The sequence below is a fragment of the Echinops telfairi genome, unplaced genomic scaffold, assembly GCF_000313985.2.
Source record: "Echinops telfairi isolate 266 unplaced genomic scaffold, ASM31398v2 ScPeMD7_7469;HRSCAF=8507_0, whole genome shotgun sequence".
In the NCBI taxonomy this organism is placed as follows: Eukaryota; Metazoa; Chordata; class Mammalia; order Afrosoricida; family Tenrecidae; genus Echinops; species Echinops telfairi.
In genome coordinates this window covers 46,880,166-46,907,071 of record NW_022111372.1, presented here as the reverse complement: position 1 = coordinate 46,907,071, position 26,906 = coordinate 46,880,166, and the positions used below count along the sequence as shown (strand labels likewise).

The 26,906-nt window shown below is 49.0% G+C and overlaps 2 protein-coding genes across 5 annotated transcripts; one reads left to right on the top strand and one right to left on the bottom strand.

Annotated features, from left to right (window-relative positions):
* The first annotated feature begins 251 nt into the window (after positions 1–251).
* On the top strand, positions 252–15,792 carry MRNIP (MRN complex interacting protein). The gene is made up of 6 exons (XM_045284502.1): positions 252–311; positions 4,772–4,860; positions 8,838–8,913; positions 10,227–10,384; positions 11,121–11,217; positions 15,151–15,792. Exons 1-6 carry the CDS (start codon positions 252–254, stop codon positions 15,619–15,621), a joined length of 951 nt encoding a protein of 316 aa, XP_045140437.1. The 3' UTR covers positions 15,622–15,792.
* Positions 15,784–26,276, bottom strand: SQSTM1 (sequestosome 1). Of its 4 annotated transcripts, none has more exons than XM_045284498.1 (8): positions 26,053–26,276; positions 22,904–22,999; positions 22,162–22,388; positions 21,936–22,074; positions 19,888–19,968; positions 17,912–18,156; positions 17,473–17,668; positions 15,784–16,611 (listed from the first exon to the last, which is right to left on the bottom strand). In XM_045284498.1, exons 1-8 carry the CDS (start codon positions 26,255–26,257, stop codon positions 16,454–16,456), a joined length of 1,347 nt encoding a protein of 448 aa, XP_045140433.1. In that variant the 5' UTR covers positions 26,258–26,276; the 3' UTR covers positions 15,784–16,453. The 4 variants fall into 4 exon arrangements, with proteins under 4 accessions (XP_045140433.1, XP_045140434.1, XP_004696907.1 ...); XM_045284499.1 differs by having other exon boundaries at positions 17,587–17,668; XM_004696850.2 differs by having other exon boundaries at positions 17,945–18,156.
* Between the last annotated feature and the right edge of the window lie 630 nt (positions 26,277–26,906).

Here is a 26,906-nt window from a genome sequence, read left to right as displayed (position 1 = left end):
TTATATAACTGCCACAGACATATTCTACAAATTCATGGTGAAGCTCTGACTTGGTAAGATTAACCACTTTGCTCAGTGCCACACATTAACCTGTACGATGCCATCTTTACGAAACACTAAATACTGGGTCGTGGCTCGGTTTGTTTCAGGACCCCTTTTCATTCCCATTGATCTCTTTATGATTATTTCTCCCCCCATTCCACCCTGCTTCAAATAATTAACTGAGCTATATTTCTCAAATTTTGTTGTAGATGAAAAAGAGTCTCAAATGGACATGCAAAGCTTGTGGGGAGAAGCAGTCCTTTTTGCGGGTGAGTCTGGAGAAACAGCACCTCAGACCCAGTGCAGAGAGCAGGCAGGACCCCAAACTGCAGAAGGTGCTTCTTGTGGGCTCCCAGCATTCCACAAGCAAGGTCTTCCTTTCCTGCAAAGTTCGCTAGACGCAGAGCTCCTGCTGGCCGCCTCGGTTCCTCCTCCTTCAGGAAGTGAAGTGACCGTGCAATGTGGACAGCCTCCTCCGTGGTTTCTTCTGGAATGAAGCCAGGGGCAACCGTGAGCCAGGAACATTGTCCTTCCTGCTCATAAAGAGCGGGAGTCATGGGAGGGGAAGAGGAAGTGACAGCACGTACACACACACACACACACACACACACACCTCCCCACACACTCTGTGTTTGCTGCTGTTGGGCCATCAGCTCAGAGTCACCCCACGTACCACAGAAGGAAACGTGGCCGGGCCTGCTCCACTGCTGTCGTGGAGCCCGTCGGTGCACCCACTGTGTCATCCACCGCGTTGCGGGGCTTCCTCTTTTTCAAGGACCCTCTATTTTACCCAGGGTCCTTCTCCAGGGACCGGTCCTGCCTAATAAAATACCAGACCTATGACTCAAAGTCACACCACCTTCACCACTCAGGTGAAGCATTCTGGCTGCGCGGCCTGCCAGACAGACAGACGGGTTCTGTTCTTCGGGCAGTCCAAGTCGTCTCCGTCTCCTCCCTCAGCGCCTGCCCGCATGCAACGCGGCAGTTCTCGGGACACCTGTTTTCACTGTCCTGCTTCCACAGCCCTGTGAGGCGGTGGAAAATGCCCTGGCTTGGGGCAGGCGCACCCGAGTCCTCAAAAGCTTTGTTCTTTAGCACTAGCACTTTAAATCGTCTTGTGCAGCCGATTTTCCCAGCGTAGCCCATGGTTGTAGGGTCACTGCTGTTGTGTCCTGTTGGGTCAATTCCAACTCATAATGACCCTATAGGACAGTTGTTATGCCCCTAATCTCTGCCTCTGGTGAATGGGGCAGGATTGGGTTATGTTAAAGAGGATTGGGGGTGGTTTGCTATAGTAAGGAGTCAGGATTAGCCCTGACCAGATGTGAGGGCGTTTCCCTGCAGTGTGGCCTGTGGAGCCTGTTATCTGAGAGGAGAGAGAAGCGGCAGAGAAGAAGTGACCTCAGAGCCAGGAACATGTCCCTGACTGAGAACTGCCCAACCCTGGGGAAAGCTTGATGCCAAGACACACAGAGATCTCCAGGGAACACCGGGCCACAGATGCTGAAAGGAGACAAGGACTTCCCAACAGAGAGAACGCCTCCCCCAGAGCTGGTGCCCTGAACCTGCACATGCAACCTCCTAACCGATGAGAGAGAGCACTTAGTGCCAGTCGTCTAAATTACTCGGTTTGGGTTTTGCAGCTCCTGAATGCATGTATAGCTCGTTCTTAGCACAGCAGTGGAAATGCTGCAGGAAAGTTCACCAGCTCTTATTTCGCGTCGTCACGCAGACACTCTGCCCACACGCTCACTTCTGTTTTCCCGGGAAAGGAACTCCTCCTCCGGTCATCTCTGTTCCCATAGGTGGCTGGCAAATCAGAGAAGGAACACAAGGAAGCATTCCTCGGCCGTTTCCCTAACTCCACGCTGCCTTTCACTTCCAAACAAGTTCCTGTTGGGGAAAGCGGGGCCTCTGGGGATTGTGGGTCAGTGTCCCCCGCATACTCGCTCAGACACAGACCGTGGACGCTGACCTCCCAGGCACTGAGTGGCCACTGGAATGCATTGCCCGTGGGATCCAGTAATGTCCTCAAAAAAGGGTAGCAGATGACGGGGGCACATGTGGGGGGGTGTCTCCTCTGCCCCTAGGCCCAGTCCCTCATCCCATCACACTTCACCTTAAAGCATAAGTTCAAAAATAAAATGATTAAGGGTTTCAGGGCGGCAGCACAGATCACAAGCCCATGCGGCTGGCCCTGCCTATAGTCTACACTCCACCAAGAGTGTAGTTGAACTAAGATTTCACTACCACACTACTCTACAATTAGAGCACGCTTCAGAGTCTCTTGTGACGTGCACTTTGATCTTTGTTTCCTGTCTAATGACCTTTTGCTTGTTTCACGGGTGATGTTCTTGGTCGTCCCGCAGCTCCTCAGGTCTCCTGTCATCAGTGTTCAGTGCATCCAATCTCCTTGAGATGGATTGGCGCGAGTTCGTGTTTTGGCTCTTGTAGACGTGCTCTAGTTTTCTCCAACTTCAAACAACTTAGATATGAACAATTGCTGGTGTGTTCCACAGTCAGCCCCGGTCTTGTTTCAACTGCTGATATTGAGCTTCTCCATCGTGTCTTCCCACAGATGTTGTCAGTTTGATTTCTCTGTTGTCAATCTGGAGAAGTCCACAGGCATAGTCACTTTTGTTGTTACTGAAAAAGTATTTGCTGTGAGCAAGCTGTTGGTCTTGCGAATGCTGCCATGCAATCGCCAGCTGCATTTCTATCACCAGCGTCACATATTCCAACTACTGTTCGTTCCTAACTCTTTGTTGCCAAGTTTTCATTCCAGTTGCCAATAATGATCAGTGAATCTTGATTGCCTGCTTAACAATTTCAGACTAAAGATGTTGGTAGAATTCTTTAAATTTCTTCAATATTAGCCTTAATGGTTGGTGCATATATTTGAATAATAGTTGTATTGATTGGATTTATTTGAATGGGGAGAGAGAACCCTATCACAGACAGCCTTGTACTTCAAGATCATGAAACAAAACTCCGTTGAGTCATTCTGACTCATAGTGACCCCATCGGCAGGGTAGAACTGCCTCTGAGTTTCGGAGAGTTCATTCTATATTGAAATAGAAGCCTGGTCTTTCTCCAGTAGAGCAGCTGGTGGTTTCGAACCGTTGACCTTTCTATTAGCCACCAACATATAACTACCGCATCACCAGGACTCCTGTACTTCAAAATAAATCTGAAATGTCCTTTTTGGTGATGAATGCAATGCCATTTCTCTTGATTGTTTCATCCCCAGCACAGTAAGTCATGATTTTCTGATTCAAAATGGCTGATATCAATCCATTTCAACTCACTAATTCCCAGAATGTCCACTTTTATTTATGCCTTCTGTTTCATTTATCACAACTTCCAATTTTCCTAAGTTCATACTTCATACATTCCAAGTTCTAATTATTCACAGATGTTTGCAGCTGTTGCTGTTCATTTTTAGTTGTGTGAAGGTCCTGAAGGCTTTACTGCCCACGACTTTTCTTTATTCACGTAATTATGGTTGACTGTACTTTGAGAAAGCAGCTCGTCCTCAGTCATATTTCTCAATAGTGTTAGTCTGGGCTGACTAGAGAAACAAATCCAGAGACACTCCTATGTGTGTAAGAGAGAGTTTTATATCCAAGAGTAATTGTATATTAAGAACATCCCAGCCCAGTCCAGATCAAGTCCATTAGTTCAATATTGGCCCATATGCCCGATAGTGGCCCCATCAGTTCACGCAATGACACCGGAAGCAGGAGGATCACAGGCCAGTGGGTGAAAAGTCTGTGGAAGCATCTCGGCACTGGCGCGGCTCTCCATGTGGCTCCTGCAGCTCCAGGGCTCTGGCTGCCATCAGCATAGCTTCAGGTGGCTTGTCAACAGAATGTGAAACAGTGTGTGTGCCCCGCCTGCAGGGAGGAAGACTGGCGTTCCCAGAATTCTCAGGAGAAGGCCATGCCCACACAAAGGCATCATTGGTTATGACCTGATTGACAGGCTAGACTCCACCCTTTTGCTCAAGTTGACAGATTATGTAACTGCACGGTGTCCAAGACCATATTCAGTGCCATCAAGCAGATTATGATTCATCGCGACCCTACAGGGCAGGGCAGGACTGCCCTTGTGGGTTTCTAACACTATAATTCTTCATGAGGATAAAAAGCTCATGTTTCTTCCATGGAGCAACTGGTAGTTTTGAACTGCTGACCTTTTGGTTAACTGTCCAATATGTAGCCACTATGCCCCCAAGGATCCTCTAGTAGGCCATACATTTTACTTTTGGTTTACCACCTGTCTCTGGAATTTCAACCCCATGAGGACAGTGATTTTGTCCAATAACTTCACCAGAGCCTGGCATATCATAGGTGTGCCATAAATATTTATTAAGTGATTACTCGGTTAAAAATTGTACCTCCTTTTATTTTGTATTCCTTTAATTATCAGGGAGTAAATACCATTTCAGTGTGTATTGGCAGTTGGTGTTACGTCTGTGAAGTTCTTACCCGCTCTGCTGTGTACCATTCAGGTGCTAGTGGGACAGCCAAATAGACGTCAGCCCTAGTGCCTGCAGCTGTTCATTTGAAAGCCAGTCTAGAAATAGCAGTCATTAGGTGCCTGTGGTGCTTCAGGCATCGTGGGACCTGGCAAGAGCACAGCTTTACCCTCCCTGAGGTACACCTCTAATGACTACTCCCCAGAACCCTGCCAACACTTTCATACTTAACGTATTTTTCTCTCTCAGGCTTACGGTGAAGGCTCCGGTGCTGACTGTAGACGCCATGTCCAGAAATTAAATCTGCTGCAGGGGCAGGTGTCAGAGATGTCACTCAGGTACGGTTGTTTGAGGGTAAGGTTCTCTTGCCGGCTCTTTCCCTTAAATGGGTCCTGGAAGTATGCAGTGGAGACAGCCCTGCAATTGCCTGGTCTGACCATGTGGTGATGAGACACCCTGAATAATCCACTAAAAATAACAATGGTATTTTTGTTTTTGTTTTCTAACACACTAATGAGTTGGTAAGAAAGTATGTAACCCTCAAAAGTGAAAATGAAGTAAGAGCCAATATCCAAAGAGGGGGGCCCTGAGCTGCTGGGATCACTTGCGTGCCCCTGTGGAGGGCTGGGAGCCATGCAGGAGACAAGCTAGGAAGCGTAGACCCCATTCAGCGTGAAGAGTTCCAGTAGGAGCTCCCACAGAAAGCTGAATCCCCAAAGAGCCACACCATCAGTGGACAACTTAGCTAGGAATGCCCCTATCAACAACAGGCGGCGGTTAGGAGTAAAAGAAGAGAGGAAAATACCTTTTTTAAACTACATAAGTATTTTTCAGCTTTTTCCATGCCTTTTGTGAAAAGTGTAAAGCTAAGAATTTATTTTTAAATTGTCCTAGGCAGCAAATAAGTTCTTCTGTAGAGCGACAGACTTCACAGCATCCTACCGATAAAGTTCCAGGAGCAGATGCTGCGCTCAGCATTACTAAACACTCCGAGAAACAAGTCACTCTTCACAAAAGACAGCAAACACTGGACAGGAAAGCCAGACCTACAAAGACTTCAGAATAGATCATACTGTATGTTTAATATGCTTCATGAAATAAAAGAAAGGCATGGTCATAAAGGGGCAAGGGACTTTAAAAATGGCCAGTTCGGGTTTGAAGGAACCTGTAAAAATGAAAAATCTAATCATTGAAATGAAAATTCCAATTGCTAGGTTAAACAGAAAAGAGACTTTTATTAAAATGGAAGATAAATATGAAGCAATGATTCACAATACAGCACAGGAAGGAAAGGGGAAAATCTGAAGGGGAAGTTGAGAGACAGGGAGGGTACACAGAAGAGATAGAACAAGGCAGTTCCCTGTCTGACAGGAATTGACCGGTTGGCAATGGGGTCTCTGAATCACTGACCGCTCTCCGCTGATATCCCTCTCTTGGGATGGCCCATGTCAACATTTCGCTTATTATTGCCATTATTTATTTAAATGAAAACCGTTTTGACTAACAAAAGCCAGAAATTGTCCTGGTTAATTTTGTGTAATACACATTTGGTTAATAATATAAAAAGAAGAGATAAGACCTGACATACTGCTTTTTTTAAAAAACGTCACTGAGAATTTCTATTGGATATGTTGCAAAAAGAACTCTTTGAGTCTCACTGCCATCGAGTCAGTGCCAAAGGACCCGATAGGCCAGGGCACATCTGCTCCTGTGCGTCTCCTGGACTGTAACTACTACGGGAGCACAATCCCCCGTCTTTCTCCCGAAAAGCGATCAGCTCGTGGTTTCACACTGTAGGCCTCGCAGTTAGCAGCCCAACGTGTAACCATTGTGCCGCCAGATCTCCTCTTAGTCTTAGCTATAAATATTTATCTTATTCTCTTACATTCATCAAAAGGGAAATGTGGGAGAAATAAATTGATTAAGAATGTCCTATTCTTAGACCAGAGTCTAAGAACGGGAAAATCTATTCCTTGACTTTTCCTATTATTCCACTTTTCCTAATAACTTCGTTTGTTTTGAATTTTTTCAATTGTGAATTAGGTGGGGGTTTTACATTTCAGATCCTCATCTCTATTCAACAGTTCAAACCACTCATCAACACCCCCTCCCCCCTAATTTTTTTCTTCCCTCTTGGGGACTGCCATTCTTCCTTTCCCCAAAGTCAGCCCTCTGGTCTGTTACATCACCCTTCCTCCTGGCACTCCCTGCCTTGGCGACTTCCAAAGTCCGTTCCCTTTGGTGCATACGTCTTTTTCTTGGGTTTCAGCCTTACGGTAATGGTCTCCCAGATGCTTATCCTCTGTGAGAGCATAATGGTCTCCTGGTCTATCCATGTCATGATTGCTTTTTGTTTTCATCTAGTTTTATAGTGATAACTAGTCTTCCAGTGTGTGTATGTACCAAAGCTTCTTTATCATCTCTTCTTCTGTTGCTGGGTATTTGGGCTGTCTCCATCTTCTTGCTGTTAGAACAGTGTCAGGATGAACATGGGAGTACGTACTGTCTGCTCATACCATGACGTTCACTTCTTTAGGCCATGTAACCAGCAGGTGTACTCCTGGCTCATGGAACTTAATTTCTAGTCCCAATTGTTTGGTGGTGGTGATGAGGTGACTTCCGGTCAGTTCCTACTCGTAGCAACTTTACATAAAACAGACAAAACACTGTCCCGTACTGGGCCATCCTCACACTTGTTCTTACGTTTGAGGCCATCGGTGCAGCCGCTGTTCATCCATCTTGTCCAAAGTCGTCCCGTTTGCAGTGCCTCTGCTTCACCAAGCATGGTGCCCTTCTCCAGGGACTGCTCTTCTGCAACATGCCCAGAGTCTGTGAGGTGAAGTCTCACCATCCTTGCCTTAGGAGCCTTCTGTCTGTACTTCTTCCAAGACAGATTTGTTTGTTCTTTTGGCATCCAGGGGGCTTTCACTATTCTTCGCTAGCACCGTAATTCTAATGCATCGAACCTTCTTCGCCCTTCCTTATTCACCGTCTTAACTCTCATGCATGTGAACCAATGGGAATACCAGGGCTTGGGTCAGGCGCACCGTAGTCCTCAATGAGGCCTCTTTGCTTTTCAACACTTGAACGGGGTCTTGTGCAGCGGAGTTACCCAATGCAAGAGTTACTGGGTTGCTTTAGGTAGCACCCCATCGCTTTCCACAATGGCTGTACATATTACAGACCCACCAGCAGTATACGATGGGTCCAGTCTCTCCCCACCCACTCCAGCATTTGTTGTTTTCTGCTTGTTTTGTTGTTAACCTTGGCTGTCGTTGGTGTGAGGAACTGGCTCCTCGGTGCTCTGATTTGCACCTCCCAGGTGGCTAGTGACCATGAGCATTTCTTCCTGTGTTTGATGGCCATTCACATGCCATCTTTGTTGAACTATCTGTTCGTGTCCTTTGCCCACTTTTCCATACTGCTTTTTCTAGGTAAAGAAACTGAGGTACTATGCCCTGTGCACGTCTGGTAGCATTCAGAGTTCTGTGTTTCACTAGAGCGGTGGTTCTCGACCTTCCTCATGTTGTGGTGACCCCCAACCATAAAATGATTTTCGTTGCTACTTCATAACTGTCATTTTACTACTGTGATGAATCGGGCGACCCCTGTGAAAGGGTCGCTCGACCCCAAAGGGGTCTCGACCCCCAGGTTGAGAACTGCTGCACTAGAGGGTATCCATTTGATCATGTGATATACCTACCCCATGTGACAGGAATGAATGTGACCTTTGGTCCTCACCTCAGTCTTCGCATCTTAACCATTTCCATTGGCCCCCAGGGGCTCCAGCTCCTTGCTGTCTGCTTTGTGGGATAGAGAGCCCTGCTTGCCCCTGGGTCACGCACTCTGACAAATCCAGGGCAGTAACAATCCTGCTCTCCGGTAGGGGCTGAGCAATTGTCAAGCCTTCGGTCTGATGGAGCATCCCTGTGGACAGCAGGATCGCTCAGCTGACGTTCCTTCTGTGTACCAGGCCCTGAGCAACGCATGTACACACGAATCCCTCATTCCTCCTCCGCACTACCCTACTCCCATTGTGGAGGAGGTTCAGCGTCTCACACGCACAGCTAGTCACCAACAGAGCCAGGATGCAAACTCTAGTCTCTGGCTAGAGAGTCTACCCTGTCTGCCTGTGGCCTGGTCCCTACTGATGGGGGCCTGTGCCCAAGTAAACAGACTACACTCCTGCCCAGCTCTTCTCAACTGCCGCAGGACTTGGGACCCCAAATCCCCCCAGAGATGCTTGCTATCAGCTGTCAAGTTCTTGGACCTTTCCTGGTCAATTCACAAAGAATGTATGTACTCTCACCCAAAGGTCTCCGCAAGAACCTGCAAATACCATCGAAGGAGAAAGCGCAGACCACGAGCCTGATGCAAACAGGAGTCTGCAGGTGAGCCACGAGCACCTCGCCCAAGCCTAGACTAGCCTGCACAGGGCTTTGTGTCACTTAGGGGCTTCTGATGGTTTGCCATTACTCATTTGTGCAGCAAGCCAATGCATGACTTTGCTCGAAGAAATAAATCTGACCTTCTTGTTAGGCTGGAGACAGCTGTGTGTACCCAAATTGCAGCACCCTGTAAAGGACTTTTCCTTCAGTCTGTGTGGAGAACACCCCTTCTGAACTTAGCTAGACCACTCCTGTTTTCTCCCCTGCTTCCTACAACACAGGGCATGCCCCCAGTGAATGGGGGTGGGGGGGCGCAGGATGGGTGGGCAGGGGATGCGATTGTGGCGTACCTGGGTCTCTACTCTCCCTCTCTGCCAGACATGAGCTTCTGGAGTGCGGGCATCACATCAGTTGGTCTCCGAGCCCAGTACCTCGTGAAAAGGCTGGCAGAGTAGGGGCTCGGCATGGGCAGTGTACATGCACAAGTGAGTACCTGAGTAGATGACACTACTGGCCCATCCAGGATGCTGTGGGCACATGGGCTAACTACTGTGTCCTGCCAGGAAGAGAGGGAGTACAGACAGGCAGACTGCCCACCCACCTGGAGCAGAGTCCTGCCTCTGTTTGCCACTCAGCCTCTTTGCACTGCCTTCTAATTTTCACCCATTTACAGACATTTTATATGGTTCTTATAGGAAGTACTTTTTGCATCCTAAATTTTCACTTAGACTCATATTATTCTTCCATTATCCTCTGTACTGTAGTATTCAATGACTTTCACTTAAAAAAAATCCACAGAATATTTCAATGAGTAGGTGCACAGTATTTATTCCCTTAATAGGAGCCCTGGTGGCATAGTGAGTTGCACTTTGGCTTGCTAACTGCATGGGGAGCAGCGCGAAACCACCAGCAGTTCTCCAAGCCCTGGGGCGCTGTGAGGCAGAATGGGCCCAGTAGCAATTTGTCTTCTTATTCGTTGACAGGGACATCGAGGTGGCTTCTGTTGCAACCAGAACATGTGCTCTGTGTAGACATACACTTTGATTCACCGCACGGTGCTCCTTCTCTGCTTCTGAAGTCACTGGGCTGGGGAACGTGGCCATTTTTCTGAATCTTGCCAAACTGTGCCTGCACTTTCCTCGAAGGATGCCAGTGTGCACGCCCAGTAGTGCCTCAATTTCCCCTTTCCTGGTTAGTTTCTTTTTCCTAGTTATAAGGTGGACATGAGTCCTGGGACCTAAGAATGGGGCTGTGGAGTTTTGATCAAAGGGCCTGCTCTTCAACTCTGAGCATAAACGCATCTCCAAATCCTGCAGGAAGGACCACCAGCCACAGAAAGCCGTTGGCTGAAGTATCTAGAAAAGGGCTCTGCAGACCCGGGGCTGGAAGGAGGCGGCGTGCATTTCAACAGTCAGCCCTCATCTAGGTCGGAGAAGCCAGACCCTCGCTCCAGCAGCAACCACCCTAGAAAAAGGTACCGAGCTCAAAACCTCTTCATCAGTGCCCTCGTTGACTTGCATTGGGGGTGAGGGGCCACTTCTAACAATCAGTGTAGTGGGTGCTGGCGGGCAGGGCAGCCGAGCAGCAGCCGACATAACCAGCTTTCCTTGGCCAGGCACCACGATGGCGGCCTTTCTACAGGAGGCTCTTAACTGAGCATCTCAGACTGTACTGTTTGAAGGGGAAGACCGATCTTAAGGGCAGGGTTGAGAAGTGTAGTGAGTAGCTGAAGGTCTGGGAGCTTTTAGCCTACACCGGGAAACGTAATGCCAAGGATCTTGTTGCTCCTCTGAGGCGGATGCTTTTAGGGGTAATTCTCAGTTTACAGTAAGAATTTTCCATGACTAGTGAAAAGCTGGGGGCCCAGGGGTGTAGTGGGCTACACAGCGGGCTGCTGACTGCAAGGTAAGCACCTCAACTCCATTAGCCACTCTGAGGAATAAAGATGAAGCCTCCCGCTCCCATAAAGCTGTATAGCCGCGGAAACCTTGGGCAGCCCTGCCCCGTCCTGCAGGCTCACTGCGAGTCAGAATTGACTCCATGGCGAGTGCTCGTGTCGCGAAAAGCTTTAAAGAGGGTTGAGCAGACAATGGAGTGCTCTGGCAGAGCAGCAGCTCGGCAGCCACCTAGGGGGGCCAGGGTTCCAGGGAGTCAGAAGCTACAGATTCTGCTGACAGGACTCGGGCTGATGGCACTTTCCTCCACACCAGGAGATGGAGCCTGTGCCCAGCTCGGCCTCCACCCAGCCCTGGTGCCCAGGCCGCGGTGAGCAGAGAAGTTGACTCCACAGCTGCCGCACAGCTCCAGGTCAGTGTTTCTCTTCGGGTCCCAGTGACTAGTATTAAGTTATGGGGGTGCGGGGCCAGCCCCACCCATTGTTAATACTACCCACGGGTTCAGTAAGCACAATTGTAAGGTTGAGATATATATATATATGTATATATATATATATTATATTAAAGTCATTGAGAACATGACAGATATTACAATAATGTAGTCAGACACATTACATGGTAGCATTGCTCACCTCAGCCCCGCTTGATGGTCCTCGCGGGGGGAACCTGGCCACAAGAGCAGGAGCAGCCTCGGGGACCGAGAACTGGGGAGACTCCAGGCCCCTGAGAGCCAGGGAGAGCCTCTGGGTTGAGAGTTTCCCGGGCTCCGGAGAGAGCTTTCGGGCCCCCGGAAGCTGGAGAGAGCTTCTTTCTTTATTGCTAATCAATCATTGTATCATTTTGGGGGGACATCATTAAATAATCACACGTCACAGGAAGGGGCAGTACAATAGGCATACACATTGTAGGAAGGGGATGTATGATAGGCATAAGCACAACAGGAAGGGGATGAGCTAGGGGTGTGCCCATAGGAATGGGAAGGTCTAGGGGTATACATGTGACAAGATGGGCGGACCCTAGATTCATGATGGCAGCCTAACCTTGGTCATCCTTGGGCGGGTATGACCTCTCTGGTGTCTCCTATAAGGAAACAGACAACTACTATCCTTATCAGAAGGGAGTGGGCCCTACTTGTGGAATAAACAGTGGTGTCTGCTTGCTCCAGATGGCTACTTCTGATGACCTCCAAGTGTATAGTCATTCTCAAGCAGCTAAGTCTGGCATATATTTGGGAGAGACAACTTGGGAGAAATCCTTCTGTTTCCCACAAGTGACCACTGAGTATAGGACACTAAATACTCCCCAGAAATCCCAGCTTCCCACTTGAGTGTCTTGTTGGTCACAGACCAGCCCGTTTCTCTGGCTTGTACCCCACTTCCCTCCTACACTCAACCTGTGACCAAGAGGCCATCTTGAGCCTTAGAATAGTGGTTCTCAACCTTCCTAATGCTGCAACCCTTTAATATAGCTCTTCATGTTGTAGTGCCCACCAACCATACAATTACTTTCCTTACTTCATAACCGTAATTTTGCTACTTTTATGGATCAGGCAACCCCTGTGAAAAGGTTCAACCCCTTAAAGGGGTCGCGACCCACAGGTTGAGAATCGCTGCCTTAGAAGCACAACAGCAGTCCAACAGGGATTTCTGGACTCAGAGCGGTTTTCTTTATTCTCCAAAGAGCAAGGGATCTTTGTGCAACTGTTAAAAAACAAGCTTACCCTGCTTTGCTGAGCAAAGCCCTCCTTGCCCTTATTCATGGCAGACATTTGCACTTCCAGCACTACACTTAGCATTCGTTCCTCACCTAGCTGACTCCACCACATGGGTTCCTGCAGCTCAGCGGCCTGGCCTGACTCCACTGCCACGGCACTGGTCCCATCACTGCCACAGCCCTCACCACGTCTCAGATCTTGGCACCGAACAGCAGCTCAAAGCCAAGTTTGCGCCACTAAGTAGTTTTGTGACTCAAATTAATTGACCCTTAATTCCCAAACTATAGAATACATCAGTGATGATGATGGTAGCTGAGTCTTTACCACATGCCAGCCCCTGGGTCAAACACTGAAGCTGCTTGAGCCTGCTTAATACATGACTGTTCGTTGCTACTTTGAAGGTGAGGGACTGAGGTTCATCAAGGCTTAAGTAGCCAGACTGAGGTCACCACAAATTCAGGAGCAGAGCCTACATTGCAGTCACAAGACCCTCTTGTCCATGGCCTGGGTGACGTGGCAGTTGCTGTTAGGTCCTGCTGAGTCGGCTCTGGCTCACAGCAACCCACTGTACAACTGGGCGGAGCACTGACTGGTCCTGCGCCATGCTCAGTTATCTTTGAACCGGTCATTGTTACAGTAACCCTGCCAACCCATCTCAAGGGTCTTTTTCTTTTTTTGCTGATCCTTAGTCAAGCCTGACATCCTTTCCCAGGGAGTGGCCTCTCTTAATAACCTGTCTAAAGTCCATGAGGTAGCCTCACCATCTTCCCTTCTAAGCAACATTCTGCTGTATTTCCTCCAACACAGGTGTTTCTTCTTCTGGCGGTCCGTGGCTTTCAGTATTCCTCAGCAACACCGTAATTCAAGGGCATCAGTTCTTCTCCGGTCCACTCTCTTCCCTGTCCAGCTTTCACATGCATGAGGCACTTGAAAATACTATGGCTGGGGGTAAGTGTAACTTAGTCCTCCAAGTGCTATCTTTGCTTTGAGTTTGTCTTGTGAAGGATATTTGCCCCATGCAGTACATCATTTATTGACTGCTGCATTGATTATGGATCCAAATAAAATTAAACTTTTTTTTATTATTAAATTAGTGACAATTTCTATCTTTTCTCTGTCTACCAGTATGCTGTATAATGACCCAGTTGTGAGGGGGTTGGTTTTCTTCACAGTGATTTGCAATCCATACTGAAAGCTGCAGTCTTTGACAGTGTGATAAGGCTGTATTGCTGCTTTTCAATTTACTGTCAGGGTGAGCCCACTTTTCAGGACCTTTGCGTACTGAGATTGGTGGTCCTTGAACCTCCATCACATGCCGAGGCCTTGATACAACCATATGCACAGCAGCAGCATCCACCACCCAGTTCCATCAGACAAGTCCAAGCAGGGTGGCATCTCAACACATCCTTTTCCAGATGGTCTAAGGCCCTGCCTGCTCTCACCTCCATCCAGCCACTCCCCTGTCCCGTCCCCATCCCCATCCCCCAGCCTGATTTAAAGATCACCATCAGGTGGGGATTATTTGTTTTGGAAAGTCTTGCCAGGGAATTAATGGTAACAACGTATGAATCGCCTTAAGAATAGGAATTCTTTAGAAAAAAAAAAAATAGGAATTTCAACACTTTATTATGCTCACATGGAACCTGTACATGGATCAAGAACAATGTCAGACTGCATGGTTTAAAATCAGGAAGTGTCAGGATTGCATCTTCTTAACATACCAATTTAATCTGGATGCTAAGCCAGTATTCAGAGAAGCTGTACTCTAAGAGTGTGGCATCACTTCAGGATTGGAGGCTTATAAACAACCTGCAATATGCAGATGACACATACGTGCTGTGCTGCCAAAAGTGAGGACTTGAAGCACTTGCTCATGAAGATCAGGGCTTGTAGCCTCCAATATGTGTAACTCAATGTAAAGGGAGACCAAAATCCTCACAACTGGACCAATTGGGTACCATCATGGCAAACGGAGACAAAGCTTTAGTTGTGAACAGTGTTCACATAAGCAGCAGTCAAAAGATGATTTGCATTGAGTGAATCTGCTACACTTAAAAGAGTATTGAAAAGTAAGGATGTTACTTTAAGGACTCAACTGATCCAAGCCACGGTATTTTTAATTGCCACATATGCATGGGAGAATTGGGCACTGCAAGTACCAGACTGCTGGAAGAACAAACCAACTGGTCTTGGAAAAGGCACAACCAGCATGCTCCTTAGAGGCAAGGATGGTTTGCCTTCACCTTACATACTTTGGGCATGTTGTCAGTAGAGACCAGTCCCTGGAGGACATCACCCTTGGTAGAAGGGGAGGATTGAGATCCTCAGTGAGGTGGATTGGCAGTGGCTACAATGGGTTCATGCAAACACTTGATGGCCCAGGATGTTACACGTAGGCCCCTTGTCTGCCAACCTGTAACTATCATGGAATTTAAGAGACCTTGCAGTGAAGCATCTCCAGAGCTTAAGAGCTAGCCAGGTGGTAAAACACAATAATCTGTTCCAGAACCAGGAACAGACAGATCAGTTTGCACTGGCACATGATGCTCCCTAATCCTGTAGCCCACACCTGCCTAGCTGCTGGGTCTCATTCTAAACTGAGGATGTAGCCATCTTCTATTTCTATTTCAGGGCTATGATGATGTGACAGCGAAGGCCAAACAAGCAAGCAGAGGCTACCCCCAAGAGAATTCAGAGGACTGGAACACCAGCGAGCTTACTGTCCCTCAGTGGAAGCCACCCAGGCATGCCCAGCAGGCTAAGGCTGCATCTTCTAAATGGGATCGATTTCTTCTGTCACCTGAGACAAGCTCCCAAATGGATGCAGAGCTACCAAGACCACTGCAGACAGGCCCCTCAGCTGCTTCAACACAGCCTGAACCATGGACCCAGAGTCTGAAGGCAGGCCACCCCAACAGGGTCCTCAGTGCTCTCCAGCCTCCTTGGGTCCCACACACGCCCACATCTGGGGCCTGGGGGCCCTTCAGGCAGGCTGCCAAGCAGCCAGAGGGTGGGCACCAGGCCAAAGAGGCACCTCAGCCCACACCTGTGCAACTCCGTGACCTCTTCCAAACTGGTGAGGACTTTGATGAGGACCTGTGAATGGAGGCCACCCCTATTAATTTGGGTGTCTTTGTTATGTGAGCCTGATTCCACCATAACACTATATACCAGTGGAGAGAGGGTTCCCCTAATAAGTTAGCTCTAAACCATAGGGTTGAGTATCATTTCTGGGGACTATTGAAAGAACAATAAACACTGCAGTGAAACAGACCATTTTTTATTCCAGAGGACAACATGTGTGATTACTTAACAGCATATTAATTTTAAGTTGCTTACAAACATGGCTACAAAGGGATGATCATACTTCAGAAGCAACAGACACAAGGAGAGTGGTCATGGTTAGGGATGAGGAAGCATTCCATGAAAACCAACCTCTCAGATTTACCCCTTCAACCAGCTCTCAGCAGCCCTACTTTAGTCCGCAAGCACCAAAGGCAAGGCACCAGGCTGTCCTGTCCTCACCCCATTCCGTCCCCAGACCTGCTTTGGGACTGCTCTCCTCTTGCTTCCTGATGAAATTAGAATGTATCAGGTTTCTAACGATGAACTACTAAATGTCAGCATACTGTCAGTCACTTAAGAAAAAGCTGAAGGTCGTTAGGCAGGCTATATTCTTGACTGCTGGTAGGACCCCAGGGGCAGAGGGACAAGAACAAGCTCAAAATCAACAACAGCTAAGTCCTCAAACAGACACAAACTTTGAACAGCCCCCTCATATTGCTGCTGCTACTGTCCTAAATGACTCATGCATCCCACCCCCAGATTCTGGAAGAATGCATAGAAATTGACCTTTCCAAGAACTTGCTGCTCTACTCTACCTTAACAGAACTATTGAGACAAATGAGGGGTACAGATGAGGTGAGCAACATTGTCACAAGGGCGGTGGGTGCTTCGAATACTGGATGGTGTCCAGAGCAGCTCCGATGTCATAATTCTTGGTCTGCAGGAGCCTGGTGAGCCATCCACCTTCATCACAGAAACCCATGGACAGCATCTGGGAGAGCGACTCAATCAGCCGAGGGTCCGCTTCTGCCAGAGAATCACAGGAACCCATGAGGGGAGGCCTGCCAAAAGCGCAGCATGTGCCAACCAAAGTGGCCCTACAGCCTACCAACACTCAGCACCCATCATGCCAAACCTTCCGTGTGTGTGCCCACTAACTCTCATGGACTCCTAATGCAGGGAAAACTTCGATAAAGGGCCAGATAAGCTAAGCACTGCAGGCTACAGTATCTGGTCTCGGTCACGAAGTACTGAACTCTGGCCAGTCGCCTGGGCAGTAACAAGTAAACGTGTGCATGGCTGAATAACATTTTGATGGACGCTGAAATTTTAACTGCATACAATTTTCACATCAGGAAATATTCCTGCTTTCATTCCAACTATTTAAAAGTATTGAAAACATCGTGGGCCCACAGGCCGTTGTTTTGCCACCCCTGCTCTTAAGGCAGAGAGGGAGGATGCATGCCGGCAGGCCAAGGGCCAAAGTCAACCCAGACAGAAGCTAAGGAGCAGTTGCCCTCCTTTAATCAGGGCATGTTCCCAGGTCCCTACCCTACCCTAAGGCCTTACAGACCACCCCACTTGTGTACTCCACTCCTGGTTCCCACATGATCTGGGCTGTAACCCCTGCCTGAAGGTAAGGGAAGAAACCATGAAGTCCCTATGCATTGGCAATGCTGAATCCAGTGCTTTCCTGCATACCTGTCTGCCTTCATGCTGGGGCTGCCTAAGAAACCGCTGAAACTCAGAGTGTATTGCTCATATAAACTAAGAGGGTCAAACCACTTACAGGCCCAGATGAGCACCACAATCACAGCCTTGCTTCTGCTATTAAAACTACAGGCGTGTCTGGAAGGGAAAGGTGCTTTGTGCTTTTAAGTCACTTGCCTGGTGGCAGATGTGGGTACAGTGCCGCTTCCTTTAGCCCTGTGGGGCCATCCTGAGAAGGGTTCAGAGAGCTTGGCCCTTCTGATTCTGGCATCTGCAGAGACTGGAGCTCACCCGTAGATGGATCCACTTCTTTTGAAGACAAATGAGTCCAGTCGTCATCTCCTCCTGAACAGTTATCGGACTCCATCTGTTCCTGTAACAAAACTCACTGTGAGCATAAAGCAAAAGACAGAATCTGATCACAGCAGAGAGAGAGGGTGTGTGGGTGTCCAGAGGGTGGGGAGCTCAGGCAAGAAAAGGGCAGGAAGCAGCTGCTGCAAAGGCCAAATTCTGGGCTATTTAAGTTGGATTACTAAGTGCCCCAGAAATACCGGTAAGCGGCCAGTGTGCTGGTGAGGACAAAGGTGCATTAGACATAAAGTGCCTACTGACTTACTGTCCCTCCCAGGGCCTGGGAGAGCAGGCTTGCCTCAGGTTGTCCTACTGGCTCCAAGGCGATCTTCTGCATCTGCTCTGCCAGAGACTGCGTCCCGCTCTCCACACTGCCTTCAGGTTTGCTGGGCTCGGAGGAGCAGCTGCTTGGCTGTGAGTTGCACTTCTCTGTGCTAGCACTGTCTGCAGAGACTGTTGTCAGGCGGCTTCGTTTCCCTCCGTGTTCCACATCAATATCAACTTCAATGCCTAAAGGCCAAGGAGTAAATAAACGGATTAAGTTCTTCAGAAAGGACAGTAACCTCGGGGAGCTGTGGGGCTGCAAGTAGACGGAGTTCTTTCAGTCTTCCCGCAGGCATCTCTGGAGCCAGGATCAATCAGACACTGGCAATGAGAAGAGGTCAGACAGCCTTAGGCACACAGGTAGTTCCATAAACCCAAGAGCCAGAAGCAAACAAATGGTGGCCTTTGATTACTCTTCCTAAAATGTTATTAAACTTTTCCCAACTTGGTAAAACAGCAAGCAACTACGATCAGCCTGCACCAGCAAGTCCATAAAGACACTTTCCCCCCCTGACCAAGCCTCCACAAGGTACCTGGCAACTTCCATTCCATGTGCCTTTAGGGTGCTCCTGGGGAGACTGCCAACTCACTAGACAGTAAGAGAGGCTGTCCCAGGAGCCAGCCTCGGGCCAGGGAGGAAAGGAAGGCATGTGATGAGTGAGGGAAAAGTTCTGGAAGGCAGGTTGTGGGAAACCCAACACTGAGGCATGAGGATCTAGAGGATGGGAAGCAGTAGACTAGATGAGCCCAGAGGTGGTCCAAGTCCAGAAGACGGAGTTGAGTCTCACTCGTGGCCAAGGGAAGCTAACAGGGCCTCAGCAGTAGGGTGGCAGCTGAGTCTGTCTGGAAAGCACAGGACTTTAAAGCAGATAATATGCAAGAGGAGGTCCCTAAAAGATGAGTGAAGGCTATTCAGTAGCTCTGTCACTCCAGTTCATGTGGAGCTGGTAGTGACTTGGTCTCTTTGCCCCCTGCTCCAGGGCAGCCCCTGGTAGGCAGTAGTTCTTCTTAAAGAAAGGCAAAGACCCCTACTTCAATGTTAGGGACTTTCTCAACAACTCTCAATGCAAACAAATACTTTGTACATAGACTAGCAGGCTTCTTCTCACACATTAAGAGTTTCATAGTGGGTAAGTTGAATCATCAGAATGGGTATGCGTTAATAAACTGATCCATTCTGTAAACCATCTAATTTGTAATAAAATACTAAGTTATATTCCCAAATGTGTTCAGTAGGGAGGTCACCCTTCTTGGTTCTGAAACATTCTACCAGCAGACGGCTCTGGGGAGGCATCAAATGCAATGCAGGATGACCCAGGAGCCCTCAGAAAACCAATGACAAGCCCCTGCAACTCAAGTGGGACATGTATGTCCTGGGTTATAACTTACCAAGACAGCTCATTCTGCTAATGAAGGACTTTGTTCTTCTAAGTATTTAATAGCCATTTCCAGGCATTAAAACATAGACCAAAAATGCCATAAGGGATTCTGAAACACACCCTGAGCAGCACTGCTCACTGACTTCCTCAAAGGCTTCCCAAGGGCCCGGAACCCCACAGGCTTAGTTAGCATGGGATGGCAAAATGTCCTTCCCTCAAAAAGACCAACCAGAAGCCAGCAGTTAAGTCCTTCAACCAGCCACTTTTCTAATAGCAAATGTCTCATTCATGGCCAACCCCATGTCCCTCCCTTGGGAGCTAGGGGATTTATCAAGGAATTGAGCCTTTAGTTGCTTATGATCTAGCACTTAACAAAGGCTGGCTTAAGGCCACACACCGAACAGTCTCAAGGCCACATCATTTACCAAGGCCACATCATTTACCATCTCGAGAACCCAAGGGAAGAAAGCCAAAAGCTCACATTCACACTTAGCTACCAAGACACTCAGCTGTTACAAAAGGATGAAAGACCACTTACCCAGGGGGCTGAGCGCAGCTGCCACACTTTCCCCTACGTTCTTCAGAAAGTTAACACTTGGATCCTCTGACGGACCAGCAGCTTTAAAATTAAGAGGTTATTTAACACATTTCTCAATGACTGATTCCTATCTAGTCCCACCACCTTCCTCCTAAGGACACCAGCACCAACCCCCACCACCACCCCCAGCCACTTCACCCTGTTAATCCTTTGCCTGTGTGCTTGGTGTGATCATTCCACTTTATCTTTACTTGTACATGCAAGTGTAGGGGTTGGTATTCAACATACCCGGTCATAGTCTGATGGTGCCTCCATGTGGAGGTGGTCTGGGAACCTCCTCTGCATTCACCTTCCTGCTGGTGGGCACTGGTTGTGTCAGAACCACTGCCATTAAACCTCCTTAACTTTGCACCCACTACCCTGTTACACTCCTGCATTCTACATCATTTCATGTAGCTTCAGGATTCTGAAGAGGGGCTTCTGGACTAGTACCACACTAGTTGGACTGGGCAGGAACATTTTTCTTGATATACAATTATACCTTGATATAAAGCTTCCTTACACAATCGTCTCAATTTAGTCTGACCCCTGCCTTACATTCTTTGGCTAGATCATACAGGGCCATTTCATCTTCCAGATAGAAGATAAATTTTTAAGTTTTTGATTCAAGTAGAACGCTGTAGTTGTTTTGATCTCAGGAAGCAAAAATGCCTGTTGAGATCACGCTTCTTAGTCAAAATGGCTGATGAAAGGCCTGGCCCTGGTTTAATGCAACCAGACCTAATGCCATATTGCACATTGAAGTCCAGAGAATATTGAACTGAGATCATATCGAAGATCCGGCCATACTAGGAATTGTTATCGTGGTAGGAATTGCTGGTCTGAAGTTTGAGCAGAACGTGGGCCTATGGCATAACCAAGGGGGATACAGTGGTTGAGGATTTGTGGAGTCCACGGTTGAAAGGGATCACCCAGTGAGGCTAAGCAAGGACACCCATGCTGAATTGGCCAGAACCTAACTAGATGGGGAGTGTGTAGACTGTGCATTATTACTGACTTTATGGGCAGCCTTCCTGAACAGACCACTTATGGATGCAAATTCAAGGTTCCAAGTGGAAGATTCTTCAGAAAGAACATGCTGGTCTCCTCAGAAAACTGGGTTGATGTAAGTGGGCAGGACAAAAACTGGATACCCAAAATGATGTAATGAAGGCATGAAGTGGCTGGTTTGCAAACTGTAATTGTTAGGCATAGACTATTTTTTTTGTTGACTTACATTGGACTGGCACTTTTAGGTGATTTTTCTAGTCTTAAAAATTATGTCTGGTTAAAAGAGTTGTTTGAAAGTGTCAAATAGTCAAGGGGAGTCTGTGGCAGTAACAATTTCATGTTAGTATGAATATAAAAGTAGAGGGGGATTATTCAGCCTGTCAATTGGGTCACCGCCTGATGGATGCCTCCTTGTGGGTGTGGTTTTCCCATGAGGGCCCTGGGAACACCCCCCCGCCCTGGGAACACCCCCCCACCCCCTTCTCTCTACCTTCACCTTCCTACTGGTGGACCCTGGTTACTGCCAGAGCCAAGCCACCGACCTGTGATACCCCTAGATCACTGCATGTGGCTTCGGGAATCTGAAGAGGGACTTGTTTTTCTAGTGACTTGGGCCTAACACTTGATTACCAAGCAAGGTTCAGGATGTGACATGTAACTACTGGCCATGTCTGGTATACGCTATTTACTCAAAGGAAAAAATCCACCTTTGTCCCAAAGGATGAAACAAGGATTAATAAAACTCAAGAAAGTCACAACCAAATGTAATCATGTTAATAAAAGTAGATACAGCTCTGGGTTTCCTAGAGCTGCTATGGAACAGAGTTGCCCTCGAGCAATCCTGCGGCCCCTCTGCACTCCCGATACACTCCACTGCAGGGCTCTTGTGATGACGCATAGCAGGTGCACGGATTGGAGGAGATCACTGATGAATGAAGAAATGGCCCTCCAGCATGGCAGGTTTCCAACAGCTCAGGGTGCCTAAAAGTGAGGTTCACCTGTTTCATTGGGGCTGGGGCGGGCATCCCCTGCCCGAGGAGGACGTGGGCTCCAGTTGCCTGGTGGGCCCATTTCCCAGCCTGGCCACCCGAAGTGCCCATGTTTCAGCTTCCGGAGCCAGCGGCTATGAGCCACACCCTATATGGGAAGAACAGGCAGTGCAGGGTCAGAGGATCCCTGCCACCCTCTCACCCACCCTAGCTTGGGACCGGAGGTTCTACTCACCTCAGTGTGCATCATGGGGCTGAAGGAGGCAAACTTGGTGTGCTCGCTGTGCATGCCCTTGCCCTCACAGGCAGCACACAGATCATAGTTCGGGCAGACACTGCACATGTAGCGGGTCCCCACTACAGGGCCATTGCAGCCATCACAGATCACATTGGGATGCACCAAGCTGGTAGGCACCTCTTGAGCACACATGGGGCGGTGCTCCCGCCGGCACTCCTTCTTCTCTGCAGAAAGGGTCATAAAGACAGTAAGGTAAAGCCCCCAAGTTCCTCCCCAAACATCACTATTGTGGGGCTTTCAAAGCCAGCAAAGCCGAATGCCTCTGGTTCACCAAAACACCCAATTCCACGGAATTCAGCTTTCTCAGGTGACGGCAAGAAAGCAACCCAAGAACCTAAGAGATTCCTAATACCTGAAGCGGAGAACTGGGCATATAGGGCCCAGCCAGCTGAAGAGCAGCACAGAACTCAGAACTGTTGCTATACCAGCTTTCCTCACTAGACCCCCCACACTGGACCGGTGACTACCCCAGGGCCCATGGCACCTAGTCTGTGCATAAGAGTAATCCCAGAGACCCTTCAGATCCTGCTCCCTATTCTCCATGGTGAACGTGATCCCCTTTTACTGGGCAAACTCAGCATCCAGCATGCCTCAGTCATAAATAGCCCTCCAAGTCCCAGCTCTCAAGCCCAACTTTTACTGAGCAAGCACTCTGCTTCGGTCTGCACCCAGTACTTACCTTTGATGTAAATACGGAAGATGTCATCCTTCACATAGGTCAATGCCATTGTCAGCTCCTCGTCACTGGAAAAGGCAACCAAGTCTCCATCCTCATCTAGATGGTTTAAAAGACAGCACTTGAGTACCTGGCTGCAGTATGGGCTACTCCTTAAGAGAATCGAATCCCTATGTGGGCTGCGCGAAATGGATCGAGACATTTGCCCAGTCATTAACACTACTGGGAAACGTAAGGGCACCTGAATCATGGGCTACATGCCAGAAGCAAGTGTGTGCAGAACTCAACTGACAGCAGCCACCCAATGCCTTACCTCAAAGACAGCAGCCTCTTTAAAAGGGTGCTGCCTCAATCCATATCCAACCAGGCCCATCTTCAAGTGTGGCAACTCTACCTGGGAGAAGCTAGTCCTTAACATACTATTAGTAAAAGGCTTCTTAAAAGTTTTAGATTAAAAAAAAAAAGTTTTAGATAATAGACAAGCTCGCCAGCCTGTTTCCTAGTGGCATCACTGGGAGGTGCAGACTGTACTGGGATTCACTCAAGTGACACCAAAATGACTGTCTATAAAATTGTAGTGCAATGAACTGATAGAAATTTACTTTTATTAAAAGAGCTCTGTAAGTTATAAAATGATCCCAACTTTTTCAAAGCTTAAACTATGCTAATTTACTGTTTCCATTCAATGTGCTCTGGTTAGAGCTGTCGTTACCCAATTACAACACTCAACATCACCTGGCAATAAGCAGCACACGATTTCTTTTGTTGCTGCCAGTTTTTATATTCACTGTCAAATTTTGTTTTAGCTACAGTGACGTGGCAATATTCATGAACATGCATTGAGAACTTTGAGTAGTAATTAATGAACAACTAAAAGTAACAATTCAACACACAAAACCTTTAGTATTCATCTATTTTATCAAAGCAATTAATTTTATGATCTCACATCTTATTAATAAAATTGATCATGAACATTATTAAGGATACTGTGTATGTCTGCCCTAAGACGGTAATTACGTCCATGGAGGAAAGCAGGTGACACCAGGGCCAGTAATGCTGCTTCCTACCCTGAAGAAGCTAAAACTCCGTAACAGGACATATTATACTCTCCAATTTTTAGATGTTGGCTCACACTTGCCAAGCCACACACCGCCCCCTGCAGACTAGATAAGCCTGTGGGCCACCAGATGGAAACATCAAGAACAGGGGTGGTGCCAAAAGGTGGAAACAAGCCTAGTGTCTACCAATTGGATAATTAGAACCCATATAATGGGCTAATATTCCACCATCAAATTACATCACACTACAACATGGATGCATAGTGAGAAGTCACAGAATCCCTATGATTCAAATGTCCAGAACATGCAAAACTATAGAAACAGGAGATTATTGGTAGTTTATAGCTACAGGTGGTCAGGCTGTTGGGATGGGAGGGTGCTGATATGTAAATATTGGCTTCTCCATAAATGAGAACAGACTTAATGCTGCCATCCCCAAGACTATGGGTCTTCAGAACACACACGCACGAACAAGAATAAAAAAATAATCAAAAGGGTAGTGCTTACTCAAGCAATTTCAGAAAATTAAGGAATGGAAACAGGAAAAAGGCAGATAGTTGAGGGTTCACCAGGAGTTAACAGGAGTTATCAAAAAACGTTTATGAATGCTAAAGTGGTACATCCTTAAACCATCTAACCCACATTAAAAAACTCACTGCCTGGAGTCTGCAGACACACAGCAGCCCTATAGGTCCAGCTGCCCCTGTGGTTCTTCGGGACAGTCGAAAGCCCAGTTTTTACAGCCTGGAGCAGAGGGTTTCAAACTGCAAAAACTGGATCGCAACCCAACTCATGAAAAGTTTTTAATGATTAGAAGGTTTTTTAAAAAATCATTTTATTGGGAGGACCTAATGCCAGGGGCTTAAGTGGAGAGGAAATGTTTTGAGAATGAGGGCAATGAATGTACAAATGCGCTTTACACAATTGATTTATGTATGGATTGTGATGAGTTGTATGAGCCCCTAATAAAATGATTAGGAAAAAAAATTTTATTGGGGGCTCTTATCACCAATCCATCCATTGTGTCAAGTACATTTATTTGTTGCCATCATTTTCAAAACATTCTTTGTACTTGAGCCCTTGGTATCAGTTCATTGTCCGCCCCCCCCCCCCATGAACCCTCAGTAATTTATAAACTATTTTTTTCATGTCTTACATCGACCGCTGTCTCCCCTCACCACTTTTCTGTTGTCCTGGCCCCCTGGGTGGGGGTTATACATCCATCATTGTGAGAGGTTTCCGTTTGTTGTTTTTTTTAGTATGGGATTATGGGGTTTCTTCTCAAGGTAAAGAAAAGATGTTCTGCGGGGAGCGCTGCATAAGTCTGTGGATGTGTTTAACTATGGAGTTGCACACTATGTAGATGAAATGTAGCTCCAAAGTGTTTTCAAAAGAAACGCGTCAGGCGTTAAGCCCAGCCCAGTCCCCCCGTGGAGGCTGGTCGGGCCGGCCCGGCCCCCTCCCGCACAGCAGCCCGAGAAGTAATCAGGCTAGCCGCAGGGGCGCTCCCAGGCCCCGCCCCCACCGCCGCCGCCGCGGAGCGCACTGGGCTGGCCTCGGGCGAGCGAGCGAGCGAGCGTTCGCGGCCCGGCCCCATCTCGGAGCTCCCCGCCCCCACTGTTTACCTGCGTCACTCCTCCCCGCCCCCAGAGCCCCTTCCTCCCGGCCGGCCGCCGGCTCCTCCTCAGCCACGGGGCGAGCTGGCCCAGCCTCTCAGCCGCAAGAGGTGCGCCTCAGCCGAGTGCCCGCCGCCCGGGGTCGAGAGGACGCCCCGGAGCGTCCTTGCCAAGCTCTGCCGCCTCATGGCGGGGGCGAGGGTCTGCCGCCTTCGGGCCTGAAACCTGCCCTCCTGCCGCCCCGGGCCTCCGGAGGGCCGGAAGCGGACCTCGGCCCCTCCCCCTCCTGGGACCCCCGAGTGCCACCTGAAGCCAAACGGTGGCCCTCTCCCGGGCCGCCGCCCACCCAGCCGCCAGAGCAGCCTTCCCGCAGCCCCCCACACGCCGACGAGACGGGAGAGTAAGCTTCCCCGCGGCGCAGGGCAGGCCGTCGGCGGCCGCTCGGCCTGCGTCACGCCGCCGCCCCCGGCCCGCTCACCACGGTAGTACGCCTGGAAGCCTGCGGGCCGCAGCCCCGGGAACACGGCGGCCACCCGGCTCAGCAGGCGCTCGCAGGGCCCGGGCCCCGCTGCGGCCTCGGCCTCGGGCTCGGGCTCGGCGCTGGCGCAGAAGCTGAAGCGGCGAATCTCGCGGGCCGCTTCTTCCTTCCCCAGAAGGTAGGCCTTGACGGTGAGCGGCGCCATAGCTGTAACGGCCGCTCTGAGTCGGAGCCGAACTGGATTAGCTTCGACGCCGGCGCGCTAGATTTATAGGAAACCCGGGAAGCTCCGCCCCCCCGGATATCTTGGGGGCGGAGTCTCCACGCAGTCTTCCCTGCCACGGTTCTGCTGCGGAGTGCGAGAGCCGCCCTGCTGGGGCCCCGCACCCACTTTACCTTAGGTCTTCTGTCATCCCCACAGGCGGTCGCCAGCCCCCTTAATTGTCAGCCCCTTTCCTCACTGTCCCCAGTGCAGCAGACCCCCAAGAGGCTCCCAGTGGCAGTCCAATGTGTAAGCCTGGGCTTTGGGACAAAAGACAGGCAGGGGGTCCCTCCCAGGCCTGGGCCCTGGCCATGACTCAGCAAAGTGTCCCCTGGCGCCTCGGGGATGCCCAGGGCAGGGGGAGGGGCAGCACAGAAGCCCAACGCCAGGAAGTGAGTGTCTGGGCAGTCCCGTGGCCACAGAACAAGCCAAAGAAAACTGACCCTGTCGGTTGGTAGCCCCCTAGCCATGGGAGCAATCCGCTTCCTGGGGGACAGCTCCCACTTTAATGGGTGAGGGGAGTGAGTTAAAAAGTACTAGGGGTGTGCAGGGAGCGTGGACAATTGAGTATCCCCAGAACCCCGACCCTGTG